The 15,514-nt window shown below is 38.5% G+C and overlaps 1 protein-coding gene across 3 annotated transcripts in view; it reads left to right on the forward strand.

The window, feature by feature from the left end:
* LOC112681702 (carboxyl-terminal PDZ ligand of neuronal nitric oxide synthase protein) overlaps positions 1-11,408 on the forward strand; it is a 52,098-nt gene extending 40,690 nt beyond the window's left edge. For 2 of the 3 annotated variants that reach the window (XM_025551989.1, XM_025551991.1), the window contains 5 exons: positions 149-368; positions 7,333-7,505; positions 7,587-7,793; positions 8,459-8,581; positions 9,082-11,408. In XM_025551989.1, coding sequence (XP_025407774.1) covers positions 149-368; positions 7,333-7,505; positions 7,587-7,793; positions 8,459-8,581; positions 9,082-9,801 — 1,443 coding nt within the window. In that variant the 3' untranslated portion in view covers positions 9,802-11,408. Of the gene's footprint in view, positions 1-112; positions 369-7,332; positions 7,506-7,586; positions 7,794-8,458; positions 8,582-9,081 lie in introns of all 3 variants that reach the window. The other variant, XM_025551990.1, reaches the window with a different exon arrangement.
* Positions 11,409-15,514: the final 4,106 nt, after the last annotated feature.

The following is a 15,514-nucleotide window of genomic DNA, read 5'->3' on the forward strand; positions in this document are numbered from 1 at the left end:
TGCTGTTGTTTTTTTTGCCCGCCCCCATCTTTTCACCCGAATTCGTCACGTATCCCCAGCGAATCGTTTTAATTGGTTTCTTTCCACGTTTTTGTTTTTTTTTGTTTTTTAGAAAATTCATTATACGCCGTGCTTGTCCGTGTTTCAGAGCCAAGCAATGCGAGTGGTGCGAACGGTAGGCCAAGCATTTGAAGTGTGCCACAGAGTAAACCCGTCCGAGGACGGCGGCGATAGAGACAACGAGGACGTTTCGTGTAGACACGACGACGAGGACGAAGACAACGACGACGACGATGATGAGGATCACCGAGGAGATGATTCGGGTGATGAAGACGACGAGTTGGACGACGGTTCGATGTCGAAACGAGGTGAATTATACATATAAATAATAATAAATAAAAATGTATAAAAATTGTTAAGACGGGGAAAAACGCAGAGACGGATTTTTCGGTGTTTTGCAAGAAAATTGTCATTGTCACCACGTTAAATATAGACGCCCAGATCTCCGTTTTGGGATCACATCCAAATGTTTACCGTGTCTGTTTCCACTTCCCCCCACCCCTTATCACACCCGACGGCCGAATGTTCATTTTTAAATCCGATTTTATTCCACAACCGTTTTTAACGATATACTGTTCGAAATAATTGTAAATCGAGCGACTTATCACCTAGCTGCGTTTACAATGTACACACACCTTTAACAAATATAATTTGTTGCTGTTCGTTGCAGCAAACACTTGGCACCGCAATGGTTACCCTTTAACATATTTTTAACGTGACCTATGCGCTTGAAATACGTTAATTTATTACCTAAACAATTCCAGTAGGATTTTTCTTTTTCTTTGTTTTAGTTTCATTTCCGACCTAATTTATTCATGGCTGACTGCTGTGTATACATTTATTTATACATAAAGTATAAATATCAAAAATGATCGTATGATTTGTACTCGTATGACTTTGATATTCCACATTAAAATTGACGGTTAAGTGAACGGATTGAAATATGTCTTTAAATAAAACGTTCTTTATATTTCTGAAAAATTCTTTTAAAGGCTCTTTTTCAGCAAATTTGTTAAATGGTTTATCTTAGCAAGTACCTATATATATATGCAATTGATATATATTTATAGTGCAATATATAGTTGGGTGTGTGTGTGTATGATCGTAATAAAATAGTATACTATGCAATTTATATAGAATGCTGTACGTCGCTTTCAAAAAGATGAGATACGGAAAGATTTTGCGTAGTCTTTAACTTATACATACTTGTATATAGAAAAGTCTTATAACTAAATTAATTTAATCTTTTAAATAAAATAGTTTCGAATTTTCTATAATTTAAAGCTTATTATACTTGAATTAGTCGTGAATATATATTTTTTTTATAGTAAAGTATAGACGTGTGTGTATGTCGCCTCGCAATAAATAATTATCAAAAGCTAATTTTAATTAAATTATATAATAAATTGTATGAGCGTTTATTCTCATAGGAAATCATGAATAGTATTCCACAACTCATATTACATTATATCCCTCGATAATTACATAACTACTCATCTTTTATACGTATCCAGCGAGTATTTTATTTTTATATTAGAGTAATATTATAACCATTGACTACGAGGTTTAATAAAATATTTTTCACTAAGCTTAAATGATAAATTACTATTTCATGTAACTAACCAATTCAAGTATCAAACATTGCTAGTTCTTAGATACAATAAAATACTTTCTTCTGGTCGAGATTGTACAATTTTATGATAATTTAGTGCGTGCAATCAATCGTAAAATGAATTAGGAGTATAAAATTGTCTTGTTTGAATAGTTTCAAATATTTGGACAAACGGGCAAAATGTTTATTTTATCAATATGAAAAATAGATACTAAAAATACATTTACATATACATATATTTCAGAACAGTCATAGAAATTAATTTATTATACTGATTGTTCTTGTGTACACATTTTTGATGGCATAAGTAGAAGAGAATTCAAGTGAATAACAATAACCAAAAACTATTTATTCAATATTTATAACGTTTGTATTAAAATGTTAACAAATGTTTAACACTCAAAGAAAAAGTAGAAGAAATTCTATCTAGTTTTTTCTTTTACAAATTAACGGCTGTTGAAGATTATTTCCTAAAAGTAAAATAAATTCCTGTCATTCCCCTACAGGCAGTTCTTAACGAGCGAAAATCTGTTTTATGCGCGAACGAGACGTAATTTTCTGCTCTTATCGAGAATTGCTTGATAACAATTACGAAGAAAAAAACTTCGTTTTAAAATGACCGCTGTAGGCTGAGAAGTAGAAATATAAAAACGATTCTCGTACATACGTACTCATCGTCATTGCTCTATCATTATGAAGAAACATTAATCGTGTGGCAGCTGCAACGTACGAACGCACGAAACGTACGCATACCACGCGTGTACGCATCAACGGTAACTGTTGGTTTTTTTTTTTTTTAGACAAAACCGATAGCACGTCGATCGTACACGATACACTTCTACCGTTCGTCTTCAGAATCATAAAAAAAAAAAAAAAAAAAAAAAAAAAAATACGCTGCAGATAGTTTACGGGAAAAGTCGGGTGTATTTTGGCCGGGCACCAGATCGGCCGGACTCGAGAACTCACACGCACTCGTACATCCCTTTTATAAACGTTGACGCCTGTCACACAGGTAGAAGAATCGCGTTCTCGTAACGGGTGCCAAACGCATGCGTTTTCCGACACCACATCACGCACGTATAGCGTGTTTTCTCGTATCGCGTTCACCGCCGGCGCGGAGCGCTGACAATTTTTTTCTCGTTTTTTAACAATAACGACGACGAAGGTAATGGTGGATCGCGATCGTGACACGGTGCTCGGTGGCGACTACAGCGGTCACGTAACGCGATAGCCTCTCTCCGCCACGCTCGCGACACCGTAAACAGGGGTCATCCGACCGCGGCACGATGTACAATGGCGACTTTTGCGCACGAAGATCCGTTCTACTGTCCATCGTAATGCACCGGTCGTTCGTTATAGCACTCCGGTTGACAAAAACAATCGTTTAGAGCAAAAACGCGAGTACATAATTTATAATAGCAGCTGTAGTGCGGTACCGTAGCATGTATTGTTATGATGTTATTTTTATCGTTGTGGCTCCAATGGTGGATCCAACATCTATTTACGGTCGAGACACTTTAAAGGAAAAAAGATATAGTGCAGTAGCTGATCATCGGTGTATGCAGCGATGTCTCGGGGAGAGGATTTGGACTTGCTCCTCAAAATAATGTGACAATTTTATACTAAAACTGTTAACACTTATTTTTACTATCCAGTATTCAGTTCTTCCGAATACACTTTATTTTTAATATCGTTTTTGCCAACGGCGATAGCACTTGCCCTCAATGCTTGCCTACCCTTTGGATATTCCCGTGTTTGGTTCTGTTACGTTCCGGAGCAGTAGCGCGATTCGCTGATCTTTCCGTGACGCAATCCTTGAGCATCCCGGCACGGTGAAAAGCGGGAAATGTGTACTTAATGTACGCACACATCTTTTGTGACCGCACGCGCGTTGTAAGTACTTGTTACAACTAGCGTACGTCGTACAACACTCGTTTAGCGTGCACAATCATTACACCTGCGAATAGAGCGACCGGTAATGCTTCCCGTATCACACGATAACGATCCGTGCCGACGAGTTGTCGTTCGACTCGTTGAACTCGAACCTGTTGAATGATCGCGAGCAAAGCATCGGTGAGAAACTGAATTACGTACGTAATTACCGCGCCAATTAGGTTAGCGTTCCGACAACGTAATTCATATTGCCGCGTCTGCACGCCTGACCACCATTGGTATTTCTCAAATCGCATTGTTAAATGTCTTTTTATTTTTTATTCCGTATATGCGTACAATACGTCTGTTCGGACACTATTCGCTTTACGTTCCCGTAGGAAAATGTGGACGGACAACAATGCGTCCGGGGACGGGAACGCTTTGGATCGCGGCCGAGACCTATTTCCGTTTGGTTTCGTGAGTACACGGCCAAGACGGCAGATCTGAATCACTGAACCGATGTGCCGCAGTTCTGCGCTCCGTTGAAAGCACGTGTTGCTCCTTTGAAAGCGTCGGCACGCGCTAGCACGTCCTACGCGCCTGTACCGTTGCAGCGTTGAGTGCAAAACGAGTTTTTAACGGTTCGTCGCATCAACCTCCCACCGGTCGACGAACACGTACAGGACGCACCAGTACCGCGGGCGCGGTCATCGTTCCGTCCCATCGCGGCAGTGCATCGTGCACGTATGTACCGCAGGGGCCTGGCGTGCCGGACGGTTGTCCTCCACCCACTTCTCACGAAGGAAAACCGGAACCGGTCGGGGTCGTGCACGCACGGTGCAACGCGAACGCGCAATACCACGCGTGTCCGTCTTTGTTCGCTCTTCCGGACGGTCGCGAACGTCATCGTGTGCGCACAGGAAACGTGCACCATCGTCGCCCGTGACCGCGGGCCTCACTCGGGAATTCCGAATAACGAACTGCACGCCCGTCCGTCCCGACACCGGCACCGTCACGTGCGGACGCTCCTCCTCGCCCCGAGCGCGCATCGAGGCCGAGTTCACCGGCACGAGTGTTTCGCCGCACCGTGTGGTTTTTCGGCCACGTGCGATACTCCCCCCTCCCTCTTGCGTACCACGAACTTCCACGTCTTGCTCGCTGTGCATCTGTTTTGAGCCGTTTTACTTATTATCGAAATCGGTAACGTTTCGATGGTTGGACGAAATCGATTTCGTGAAACTGCATTTTCATATCTCGGTAACGTGTGGTACCGTATGGTGGTATTTGATTGCGACCGCGTGTGGTTTGGTCAATTGGAGACGATCTTTTTGGAAGACGTGGCTCGACGGTGCAAAACACGATTTCGAACTTGTATGTGTATTATTTGCGAACGCATTTGTTACGTACGCCCGTTGAGCCTACCCACTGAATTCACCGGACCTAGGCCACCCCGGTCCAAAATTTAGTACTTCAGCTCGGTGTGTAATAACGTGGCCTTTAACCCCGACCACCACAGTTTTGGATCACGGTCCGACTGTGTTTGGTGGGCATCTTAGTTCATAGAGCACTCGATCAAACGGTCGTTTTGTCGTAAAATGTCAACAAGGCTTTCCTTAATCGTGCACCGAAGTCCTGTTAAATTACATATTGTTGATGTTTTAAATATTTTAGCTACTAAGACCACAAATCCGTGCTGCTGACTGTAATATCGTTTGCCATTGTTTTAATCACAAAGTAATAATTACTTTTAATTATTGAAGCATAGTAATTATCGATAGTAACCGAAGTAGTAGGAATGTTGTTAGATAGGATTAAGTTTACGCGATTGATACGTTTCGTACCATCTTATGGGTTTGCCGGCTTATTTGAACCTTTCAACCTGCCACTGACCGCATAAGAATCAATATTCATACCCGTTATTGTGTACGCTACACATCAGTGCGTTGTTGCATTTTTCTCTTCTTGCAAATCACCAGTGCCGTAGCAACCAAACATTGCACCCGGGGCGAAACCTCTAAATGCGCCCTTATGTATTATACATGCATTATAAAAATATTATTTTAAATGATCGCTTTAATTAATATGAAGGATGTTAAAGATTTTTTAAACAAAATATACAACATTGACCGTTGTAGTTTTTAACATTAAATGCAAGATTTTAATTTTTGCGCTCTCCCAGGAATTTCGCCCGGGGCGTAGGCACCTCTCGCCACTCCCTTGCTACGGCCCTGCAAATCGCAACCGCGTAAAAATATTAATAGTTTTCACGTATCCATTGTGTGGTACAGTAGAGCGTGAATCTCGCGTTGGTTCTTACCGTCCTACGCTCGTTGACTACTTTAAATTCCGTTCCGGGGTGTCTTACAAAAGCGTTTGCCGTTGTCCGTGCGCGGATATCCATATTTTTTTCGTTAAACGTCATAATAATAAATACAGCGTGCATTTTATCGTCGGCCATTCGAACGGATTTTTCACTATTTTTTTTTTTCGTTAACGTTATTTTATCATTGTCGACAGTGAACCCACAGGAAACGGCTCGTGCGCGTGCAGGTGTGGTCGGGCGATAAGCACCATAGATAACTTATCGTTATGTCGGAAACGTGTTCAGAAATATACTTCACTGAGCACGCGGAATGGAATCGTTCTTAAAAACTTCAATGAACGTTATCGGACGGATTTGGTTTTTAAAAACTGGTTTATTTTTTCTCCTGTAATGCAGTGCGTTATTGCGACTGTTTCCTTATCGGCCACGACGCGCCCTCATTGTACCCAGTGCTCGAATTGGCAAAAAAAAAGGGGCTAAAAAAAAAAATCGCGTCGCCAAAACTTGTTAAGTGTTATAATTATAATGTAATAATAGAAGGTGGACGCTGAAATTTCTAAAAATTAGAAGAGGTATTCCATCCTCCTGCGTCCCTCCTCAAGTCGAGCACTAATTGCACCAATTCTACCCCACATGTAGTGGTTGCGTTTGAACCATAATGCCGTTGTTTCGCTGGCTGAGCCAACTAAAAAACCGGAAAAGACGTTTGCATAGATGAGAATTATCCCGTCACCGGCGCACGTTCGTCGGCCACACAACGAGCGTCCGCACAACAGCAATATATAGGGTTAGCTCTGTGTACCACTCGAGATTTACTACACGAACGCGTATAAATGTGTTTTTTTTTCTTTTTCATCTTCTTCTCTCCTTTAGCCCTGTGCCAGCTGTACGCGGATTTCATTTTTTTCTGTCTTTTTCCCACCATCCAAACGATGCGTGGGCAGTGAAATGTTCTATTCTAGTCCCTCGCTATTTGACGTCAAACTAATTGGCTTCGTGCCCCGCACATATGACTCGACGTCACCGTTGTGACAAAATCTACTTCGGTTGTGCAATGTTTTAAATTTATGCCGTCCAGACTAAATATTACTACTGCTTTACCGCGTGTTCGACAAGCCGTGGAATGGAAAAGGTTGTTGTTATTTTTTTTTTTTTTAATTTTTACTGCTGTAGTCGAATTAATCATACATATATTGGCGATATACATTATTTTCGATAGTTTTATCAATTTAAAAATTCTTAAGGTATAGACTGTCGGGATAAGATTTAAAAACTAATCGACTTCCGATTAACCGGAGATTTTTAATTAGTCCATATATCGTACACAAATAAACAAAAATGTCTTCGCAAAATGCACCATGTGTGCCTATACGAATATTAAATAATTGTTTTTTACGTATAGTGTAGATGAAAAGTTTTAACGAAAGAATTTTCGTTATGAAATAATTATTTTTATTGTTTTCAGACACATTTGAAAATCAAGGTAGACTGGAAACATCCGTCGGAAACGATTCTGTCTCATCGTTGGACGGAGCCAGAAAAGACGGAGGCCCCGGCGACATACAACGACCTTTACGACTAGATATCATTCCACCTCCACCGGTTTCATCAGTCAACCACAGACGTTCTTCGCCAATGGTATACACGCCCCCGTTCAATACACTTTCGGTAGCTTATGATTATTGTTTTTTTTTTTGCCCCCCACCCGAAATCTTGCAGAACGGCAGTGAAGTATACAGCTCCCCGATGACTGAAACATCAAAAGGCGATGGGGTCCTGTTGTCATCTTTGAGCGTACAACACGAAATGCAATTATTGCGCCAACAGCTAGATCAACAAACGCATCAGACCCAGGCTGCAGTAGCTCAAGTTCATATGCTCAGGGATCAGTTGGCGGCTGAATCCACGGCCAGAATGGAAGCTCAGGTACTCATCACGTACACTGTTGTTTATAGATGTCTACCGAAACACGATGTCTTCGCACCATAAATAGTTGTTGAACGTATCGCTGATATTTTGGCACTTGTTTCAAGCGGTCGCAATAAATTTTGCGAAATTTCTTTATTCTCTGAACCCGTGCCAAAGTCAAAACAAATCATGCCTTACGTTATAAACAATATGCTGTGTCCGGAGATGGTATACATTTCGTATGCATACTATTGTAATATTAAACACAACACGCGTAAAAAAAAAAAAATAAGCACAAATATGACAAATATTAACAGCATTTATCGTTTTGATTGGCCTGGTCAATTTCACTGGTGCACACGTTTGATATATTTTACAGCGGACATCTGTGTCAGATTATATATATATTATTTTCCGAGATGAACGATGATCGTAAATATGCGCTTGTGGAAATATAGCTATTCACGCGTGGAAAACCGTTAGTAGCTGTCGAAGGAGTTGAAAATATATTACATTAATTGTGTAGTTCCGTTGCGTTCTCGTCGAGACCGGCTAATAATGCATTATGAATGCGTGCACCGTGTGCTATAATTAAATCGACTAGACGTGGCCAACGTGGTCGACTCTACGATTCAATATTAAAACCCTTATATAAATTTCTTTGTGTGTGTATTTTTCCGCAGGCAAGGACACACCAGCTTTTAGTGCACAATAAAGAACTACTGGATCACATTGCTTCGTTGGTTTCGTTGTTGCACGACCAGGAAAGGATCAGGAGTGAACTGCAACATCATTCACTTCCTCCGGTAAGTGCCGTTCCATGTTGAACTCGCTTTATCCCTTTTTTTTGTTGTTGTATTTTTCGCAGTTAGAAACTACTAATTTCGATGTGTGTATGATTTGTGCTGATAAGATAATACAAACACATGCAGTTATTAGGTGCATCTTTAAACTAATCAACATTAATCAACTGTGTAGTTAAATAGTTTTAAACGTGTCTATAAAATGTGCAACGTGTGTTTTTTTTTCGTTGACATGGTTCAATGTTTTTTTTTAATCTAACGATCATCCATTGTTTGATGTGTTTAACCGATTTACCATAAATTGACCTACCCAGGATATCCTGGACACCTACGGGTACGTTGAGTTTTGTATTGTAACGCATTTAATCGCTATTACACTGTACATCTATGTATTATGTATTTTTAGTTAATCGTAGAAAAAAAATTATTTACACGCGTCACCGAAGCGAGATTATATTAGATACTATTTATTTTATTTTATTTTTTTATATCGGTTTACACAGCACTCTATGATGTGCGATCTTCCCACGCCGTCTTCGGCGCCGGCCTCATACATGCCGGACTTGCCACCGCCTTCGCCACGTCACAGGGCGGCTGCGTACCACATGCCCATGAATTTCGACTTCAGTTTCAACCAGCCCGCGCAAACGGCCGACCAGCAGTTCCAAGCGCAACTGCTCCAACGGCTCCAGTCGCTGACCGGCACCATCGCCAACACGCCCGCCGGCCAATACCAAACAAGGCAGCCGCCGCAGCAGTACCAACCACATCTGTTCGCTCCATCGCCGACGGTGCACCAGCAGCAGCCTTCCGTGTCGCCGACGGCCATCAACTGCCGGGTATCGCAGCCGTCGTCGTCGTATTCCGCGTCGCCCGTCACCAACCGGTCGACGTCCGGCGACAGCGTGACCAACGACGGCATCATCAAACCGCTGTCGGACGACCACCAGGTGACCGTGGTGGTGGACAGGACGGCCGAGGAACCGCTGCCGCCGCCGGAGCCCACGCCACCGGTGCTGTCGCCGCCGCCGCCCGGCAAGCAGAAATCGCTGCTGAAGGTGTCGAGTAGAGCCGGCAGTGCCGGCGGCGGCGGCGGCAAAAAGACTACGGCCGTGGTGGGCAACGGGCCAATAACCAGGTCGACCAGCGAGAAGGTGCCCAACAAGAGTAACCTGATGAGTCAAGTGCATCGGACCACTTGGGCGCGACACACTACCAAGTGACATGCACGCGAGTCCGGCCAACCCGCGTCGACTCGCCTGCCGTTCGTCCGATAACGTCGTCCTGCTTAGTCCTAACCTAGCGGTTACCGAGTCACGGACAGTGGTCATCACAAAGGGTGTGCCGTTAAAAATTAATAGATTTGAAAGAGCGGAGAGGAAAAAAAATAAAATAAAATACCCAACGAAATCGATAGAGTAAAACTATTACCGTGTTCTCAAGATTTTGTAACAAACGTGTATCTTGTGCATAGAACACAATATCGCGCTCATTCAGTCAATATTCTCCACGGGCGTAAATACCTAGAAAGGCGTTTCGTCACTCCGTCGGTAATCGCCAAATGTCCTCCGTCCTACTGACACAACGGTCCTAGGCTCATCCCTCTATCCCAGATCGTTGACGAATAACAATCGAATCCAATCCATCCGTTTACGATGGCGTACCTCGTATTATGCGCCACGCACCAAAACAGTTTCCCCATAGCTCGGTTACTGCTGCTGCTCGTTCACGTACACGGTTCACGGTACACGGTGTCTGCAACTTTGACGAAAAAATCATGGTTTTTTTATGTTTTTTTTTTTCGCTCCCGTTTCGTCTGCACGACCATATATTGTATACTGTCTCCTCGAACAAATCGATTCAGTGCGATGGAGCCGAGAACATATTAATATACATAAATGTATAAATATTTTGATAAAAAAAAGAAAAGCAGTAACAAATATCTATTATTAGGTTTTATTTTTGTTCGTGTTGGGACAAAGTAATGTATAGAAATTTTAATTTTGAAACTTTTTGAGATTTCTCGACAACGTTATCGAATCGAAATATGAGAACATTATCTGTGATTACGTATAGTGAGACTATAAAACGTTGAGATCTTGTCTATATTACGTTTTCGAAGCGATATGGGTACGTGAAATGTAGACACCAACAAAATAATATTACTACAAAGTTCAGGATTCCAATAAAGTGGTTACGATTTATTGGGGACCATTTATAGTTGCCAAATAATAATGTGTATTTAGAAATATTTTACGTTTTTTACACGTTTTATGTAGGGAAAAATTAAAAAAAAAAACTCCAAACAGGCTAACAATTCTCATATTTCAATTTGATTACAATTATAGTAATCTTAAATTTTAATCGAGTCTATTTCCATAATAATTTTTATTCGTGAGAGCCCAACAAATACCAATTTGAGACGGTTATATAATATACATTTAATATAAAAATCGTATATACGGCATTCTTTCCTGTTTTATAAAATACATAATACTGTATAGTACGGGGAATTGAAAATAACGCTTGGAATGCAGTGCACCGAGTTTGACAACTACGAAGTTTTCCAAATTATAAAATTTATAACAAATAATTACTTTATCCGTCGACAGTCTTCGAGCTTTTATATTATGGATATTTGTTAAAGTTAACGGCTTATCAAATACAGTAATACACTCTACGACAGACTGACTATTTTATTAATACTATTTTAATCTTAACGAAATTGTATTGTTCTTATTTTGTAAAACCATGTACATGACTGTGAATATTAATTATCCTAAGAAATGTAGGGTTACATTATTTTATAAATAAATTGAATATTTATATCGTTGTTTTTTTTTTATTCGATCAACCCGTATACATCCCATTCTCGTTCCTTTGTTTGTCCGTATAGTTTATTTTAGTTCTATTTCAGTTAAAATACGTTATATGCGTTATAAATATTGACATTATACTCATATATTGCCTAATCCGTAAACATGATAACATTATCTATGTTTTACAACGTTGTTCTTCTGGTAAAAGTTTAACGTTTTTATTTTTCTCGTTCGGATAAAATAAACTCGTAACCATAATACATAAACCATTGGGTAAACGTTAAATTTTTAATTTTAAATCGAGAGTGCAATTAAGTACTTTCGGATTCGATATTCAACCTTAACGATCGATTCAGTAAATTCCCAATCGATTAATCCATTAACGTCTCTACGTACATTATAATTTCATCCTCTCCTTCCCCGTCGTAATATAAATTCCTTAATAGTGTGATTATGCTCGTCCTTTTCTGTACACCGATAAATGGACGCGCGATACTGTCAGGAGGGAACATCATTTTTTTTTTTTTTTGTTGCGATAAATGTAAACGTTATAGCAGTTGATAGACGAGTACTGGTAGGTCGCACGAATCATACCACATCATCATACGAGTATAAGTGTTTATCAGCAAGGTTAAATCATTAAGTTTTAACTCGTTAAGGTGATCCAGAGAAATACAAGTCCAGTTAAAACGTGAACAATTATTATTTATTTTTATTTCAAACAATATTTCGTACAAATGTATATTTTTAATTTTGAAAACAGGAATAACGAAAAATATAACAGCGAAGCTATAACATACTCATATGTATATATATATATATAAATTAAGACCCAAAAGTATCCTATAATATCACGGGAAAAGTAACTAATCGATAAATATTATCTCGATAAATTTTTGACTCGACTTAAACTTTTCAACCCTCTAATATCCCCACCCCACTCACCCACACACAACACGTCTGAACACCCACCCCTAACCGTCCCTCCACGATGCCCCAACATAAACGACGATATCGCTGTACGATCTATTACTAATAGTTGTGTGTCTGTTTGCATTTTCAACCGGTCGCGCAGCTGAGCCCCGGTTCCAAGCTTTCCCGATGGTTCGAGCTGCAGCCCGACTCAGATGCGCTGCCACTGTTCCGGCCGGAGAGCGGGTTCGTCGACTACCCGCTTGACGATTACCAGTCGACGGACAGCCTGTTGCAGCAGAAGAACAAGCCTAAGCGGCGGTCGAACCTCAGCCTGAAGCTGCGCCGAGTCACCACGTTTTGACAGTTGAGCTCTCGATTCGACATGGACGTGTAGCGGCGTTATCGATTCGTGTTCAGAGACGAACGCGCGCGAAGACCCGTGCCCCTCCGTGACCCTCGACGTGAAAAAAATGTCGGTGTTTTTTAAAAAAAAAAAAAAAAAAACGGGAACGACTTTTCCAAATGTTTCTTGTTCAAAAATATGTACTTACTTATATATATCGCTGTACTGCAATTTCCTAAACACGGATTCCTTTCCTAGAAAAAAAAAAATCGTATTTCGCGTGAAACCGTTTCATTGTTAATTACTATTGTTTTCACGTCTACTGCTGATCGAATAGGGTTTTATCTTAATACGTTTCCAATAATCGTTAGCCAATAATTTCGACTCCGGACGATGTTGCACGTATTATAACGTTCAAACGCCTGTGTACTGTGTCGCATGCTGTCACAAATATCGATCGTCGGTACCGGCTTTTTATTCTCCTATTTCTATTTTAACGTATTCTTTTATAACCCCTGAATGTTCTATTTTTATCGTTTTACGTTTTATTTTTTTATTACATTTATATACCTGTATGTTATTTTTTTTTTTATTTATTTATATACACATATTTGTAGTCAAGTCGCGATCGAACAATTAATATTAATTAATCCACGTTAATTAATATGTAGTTGAAAAAATTGGCGTCGCGGCAGCGACAAGCCAGTTGCTTTACTGTTGTTTTCGCATTATTGGAAAACATACATTCGTAGAGTTACCGGTTCGGAGAGTCGATACGCACGCCATGTTAACTTAATACCAACTCGTGTACAGTGTAATAAGTGTATTTTGTAATCGTTAGAATAATTTAAATTATGAATAAACTATAATAACAATTATACATATTTATTGATATTTGTCAACCCTGTAAAACGGTGTTCACGTTTCGTTGTTGTTGTTTGTAATAACATTGTGTAATAACAATAGTTTTTCAGAAACCCTTATGAATCACCGGAAAATATAATGTGATTTTCCCCCGAAAGTCTTATCACACATAACAGTCCTGATCGAAGTCTGTATGTAAATATTTTTGTTCGGTATCTTAAATATCGTGATTCCCTGTACTAATGATCCGATAGTAACGGCCGAAAATTGTACAAAACACAAGAAAACCATCAGCCACTAAACCATTAAACAATTAATTAGGTCAAGGTTGCATTTCACTTTTTTAGCACTCGTACTCGTATTCGATTCTCATAAGAATTTTAATAATTTTGTCTAAATTGGCTTTCGTATGTTTATAAATGTTTTTTTTTTAAACGTGATACGCCTGTAAGTTATAAAAGTTCTGTTTCCAAACAATTTTCATTCGTCAATGTTGTTTAAAAATAATTCTATTAAAAACTTAAAAAATATAATTTTAACCTGGAAATTATTACTAAAATAGCAGAGTAAAGTTCGATCAGATAACAACAAAAGTGTCTATCGAAGAGGTTTCAATTATATCATTAAAGTGTAGAAAATGAAGGTTTATTTCAAAAAGATGATAAAAATTAAAACACAGAGATTCATTATTTTTATTATTTGTGCAGATGAACAGCGTTTTTCAATTATTCTTATTTTCATTTTTACGTCTGATAAAAGAAGTCGAACCAATTCTTTTGTACGCATGTATAATATATTTACATTGCGCTTCAAAGCACAATATCAATATTTTCAGAAAATTTCCTCTACGTAACTTATCGTCAGTTGTCTCGCAAATGTTTGCCCTTACAAGTCCTATTTCTTTTTTATTGGCTGTGAAGACATTTAAAGAAAATAGTATTGAAGTACAATTTCATGAGAAATGAGAATACTTAATGCAAATTGAAAGTTATTAAATATTCGTCAAAATAGTTGTATTGTTAGTTTTTAGACTTAAATTTATTATTATGTTTGAATGTATATTATGTAAACATTTATGACCCGCACAAACCATTTACTACAAACTGTAGATGATATTTTTATGTAATATGAAAATTCCAAATCAAAGATAGTTTATATTTTGATAAATTATTGCAATAATAAAATAATATCGTTATATCATAAATCATACAATATTATAGTGAAAAATATGAAACTGACGAAAACAATTCGAAAACTCTTTATATTATATATATTTTTTTTTTGTATCACTAAGGCATGAAACATTAAATATTATGAATATCTTTCTGAAATTGTCCGTCTTTACTTGTATATTAAGTAGGTATAATTCCAGTTAAATATGTATATGGATGGTTATACCATTGTAACTTACATTTATATTGTTTCAGATAAAGAACTGTAAGATTAAGCCCAGTTGATAATATTAACCTTTCCTAAAATATGTTTTTTCTAATATAATTAGTAAAACATTGATAATAGTATTATATGTTTGAATTGTGATCCGTATATTTAAAATTAATTTCAAAATATCTCAACTAGTTCAATCTCCATGAATACATTTTAAACATTATATCTGAATAATTAAATTAAGTGAAAAATGAATGTCAACCTAAATTCAATACTTTTTTTTATAAGATACATGGATTATTTATTTTACATTTGATCAAGTTCTAACCGAAAATAAAATATAGCACATACTTTTTTGTCTTCTAATAAAAAATATTACGAGAAAATTATGTAATAAACTGAAATTAAACTAATTTTTATGGTTGAACAGTATTTTCATAATGTTATTTATATAAGAATATTGTTGAGTAAAGATATTCAATCTTAATGCTATGATTTTAAGTATAGCAAATATAGGATTAAAGAGCCTTCTAAACAACAGTGAAGAATAATTTTCCAATTGAAACGTCTAACGGTAAGGAATAAATTTGATTTACTAAGTATGTGATT

Source organism: Sipha flava, unplaced genomic scaffold, assembly GCF_003268045.1.
Source record: "Sipha flava isolate LNK unplaced genomic scaffold, YSA_version1 194_pilon_pilon, whole genome shotgun sequence".
Classification (NCBI taxonomy): domain Eukaryota; kingdom Metazoa; phylum Arthropoda; class Insecta; order Hemiptera; family Aphididae; genus Sipha; species Sipha flava.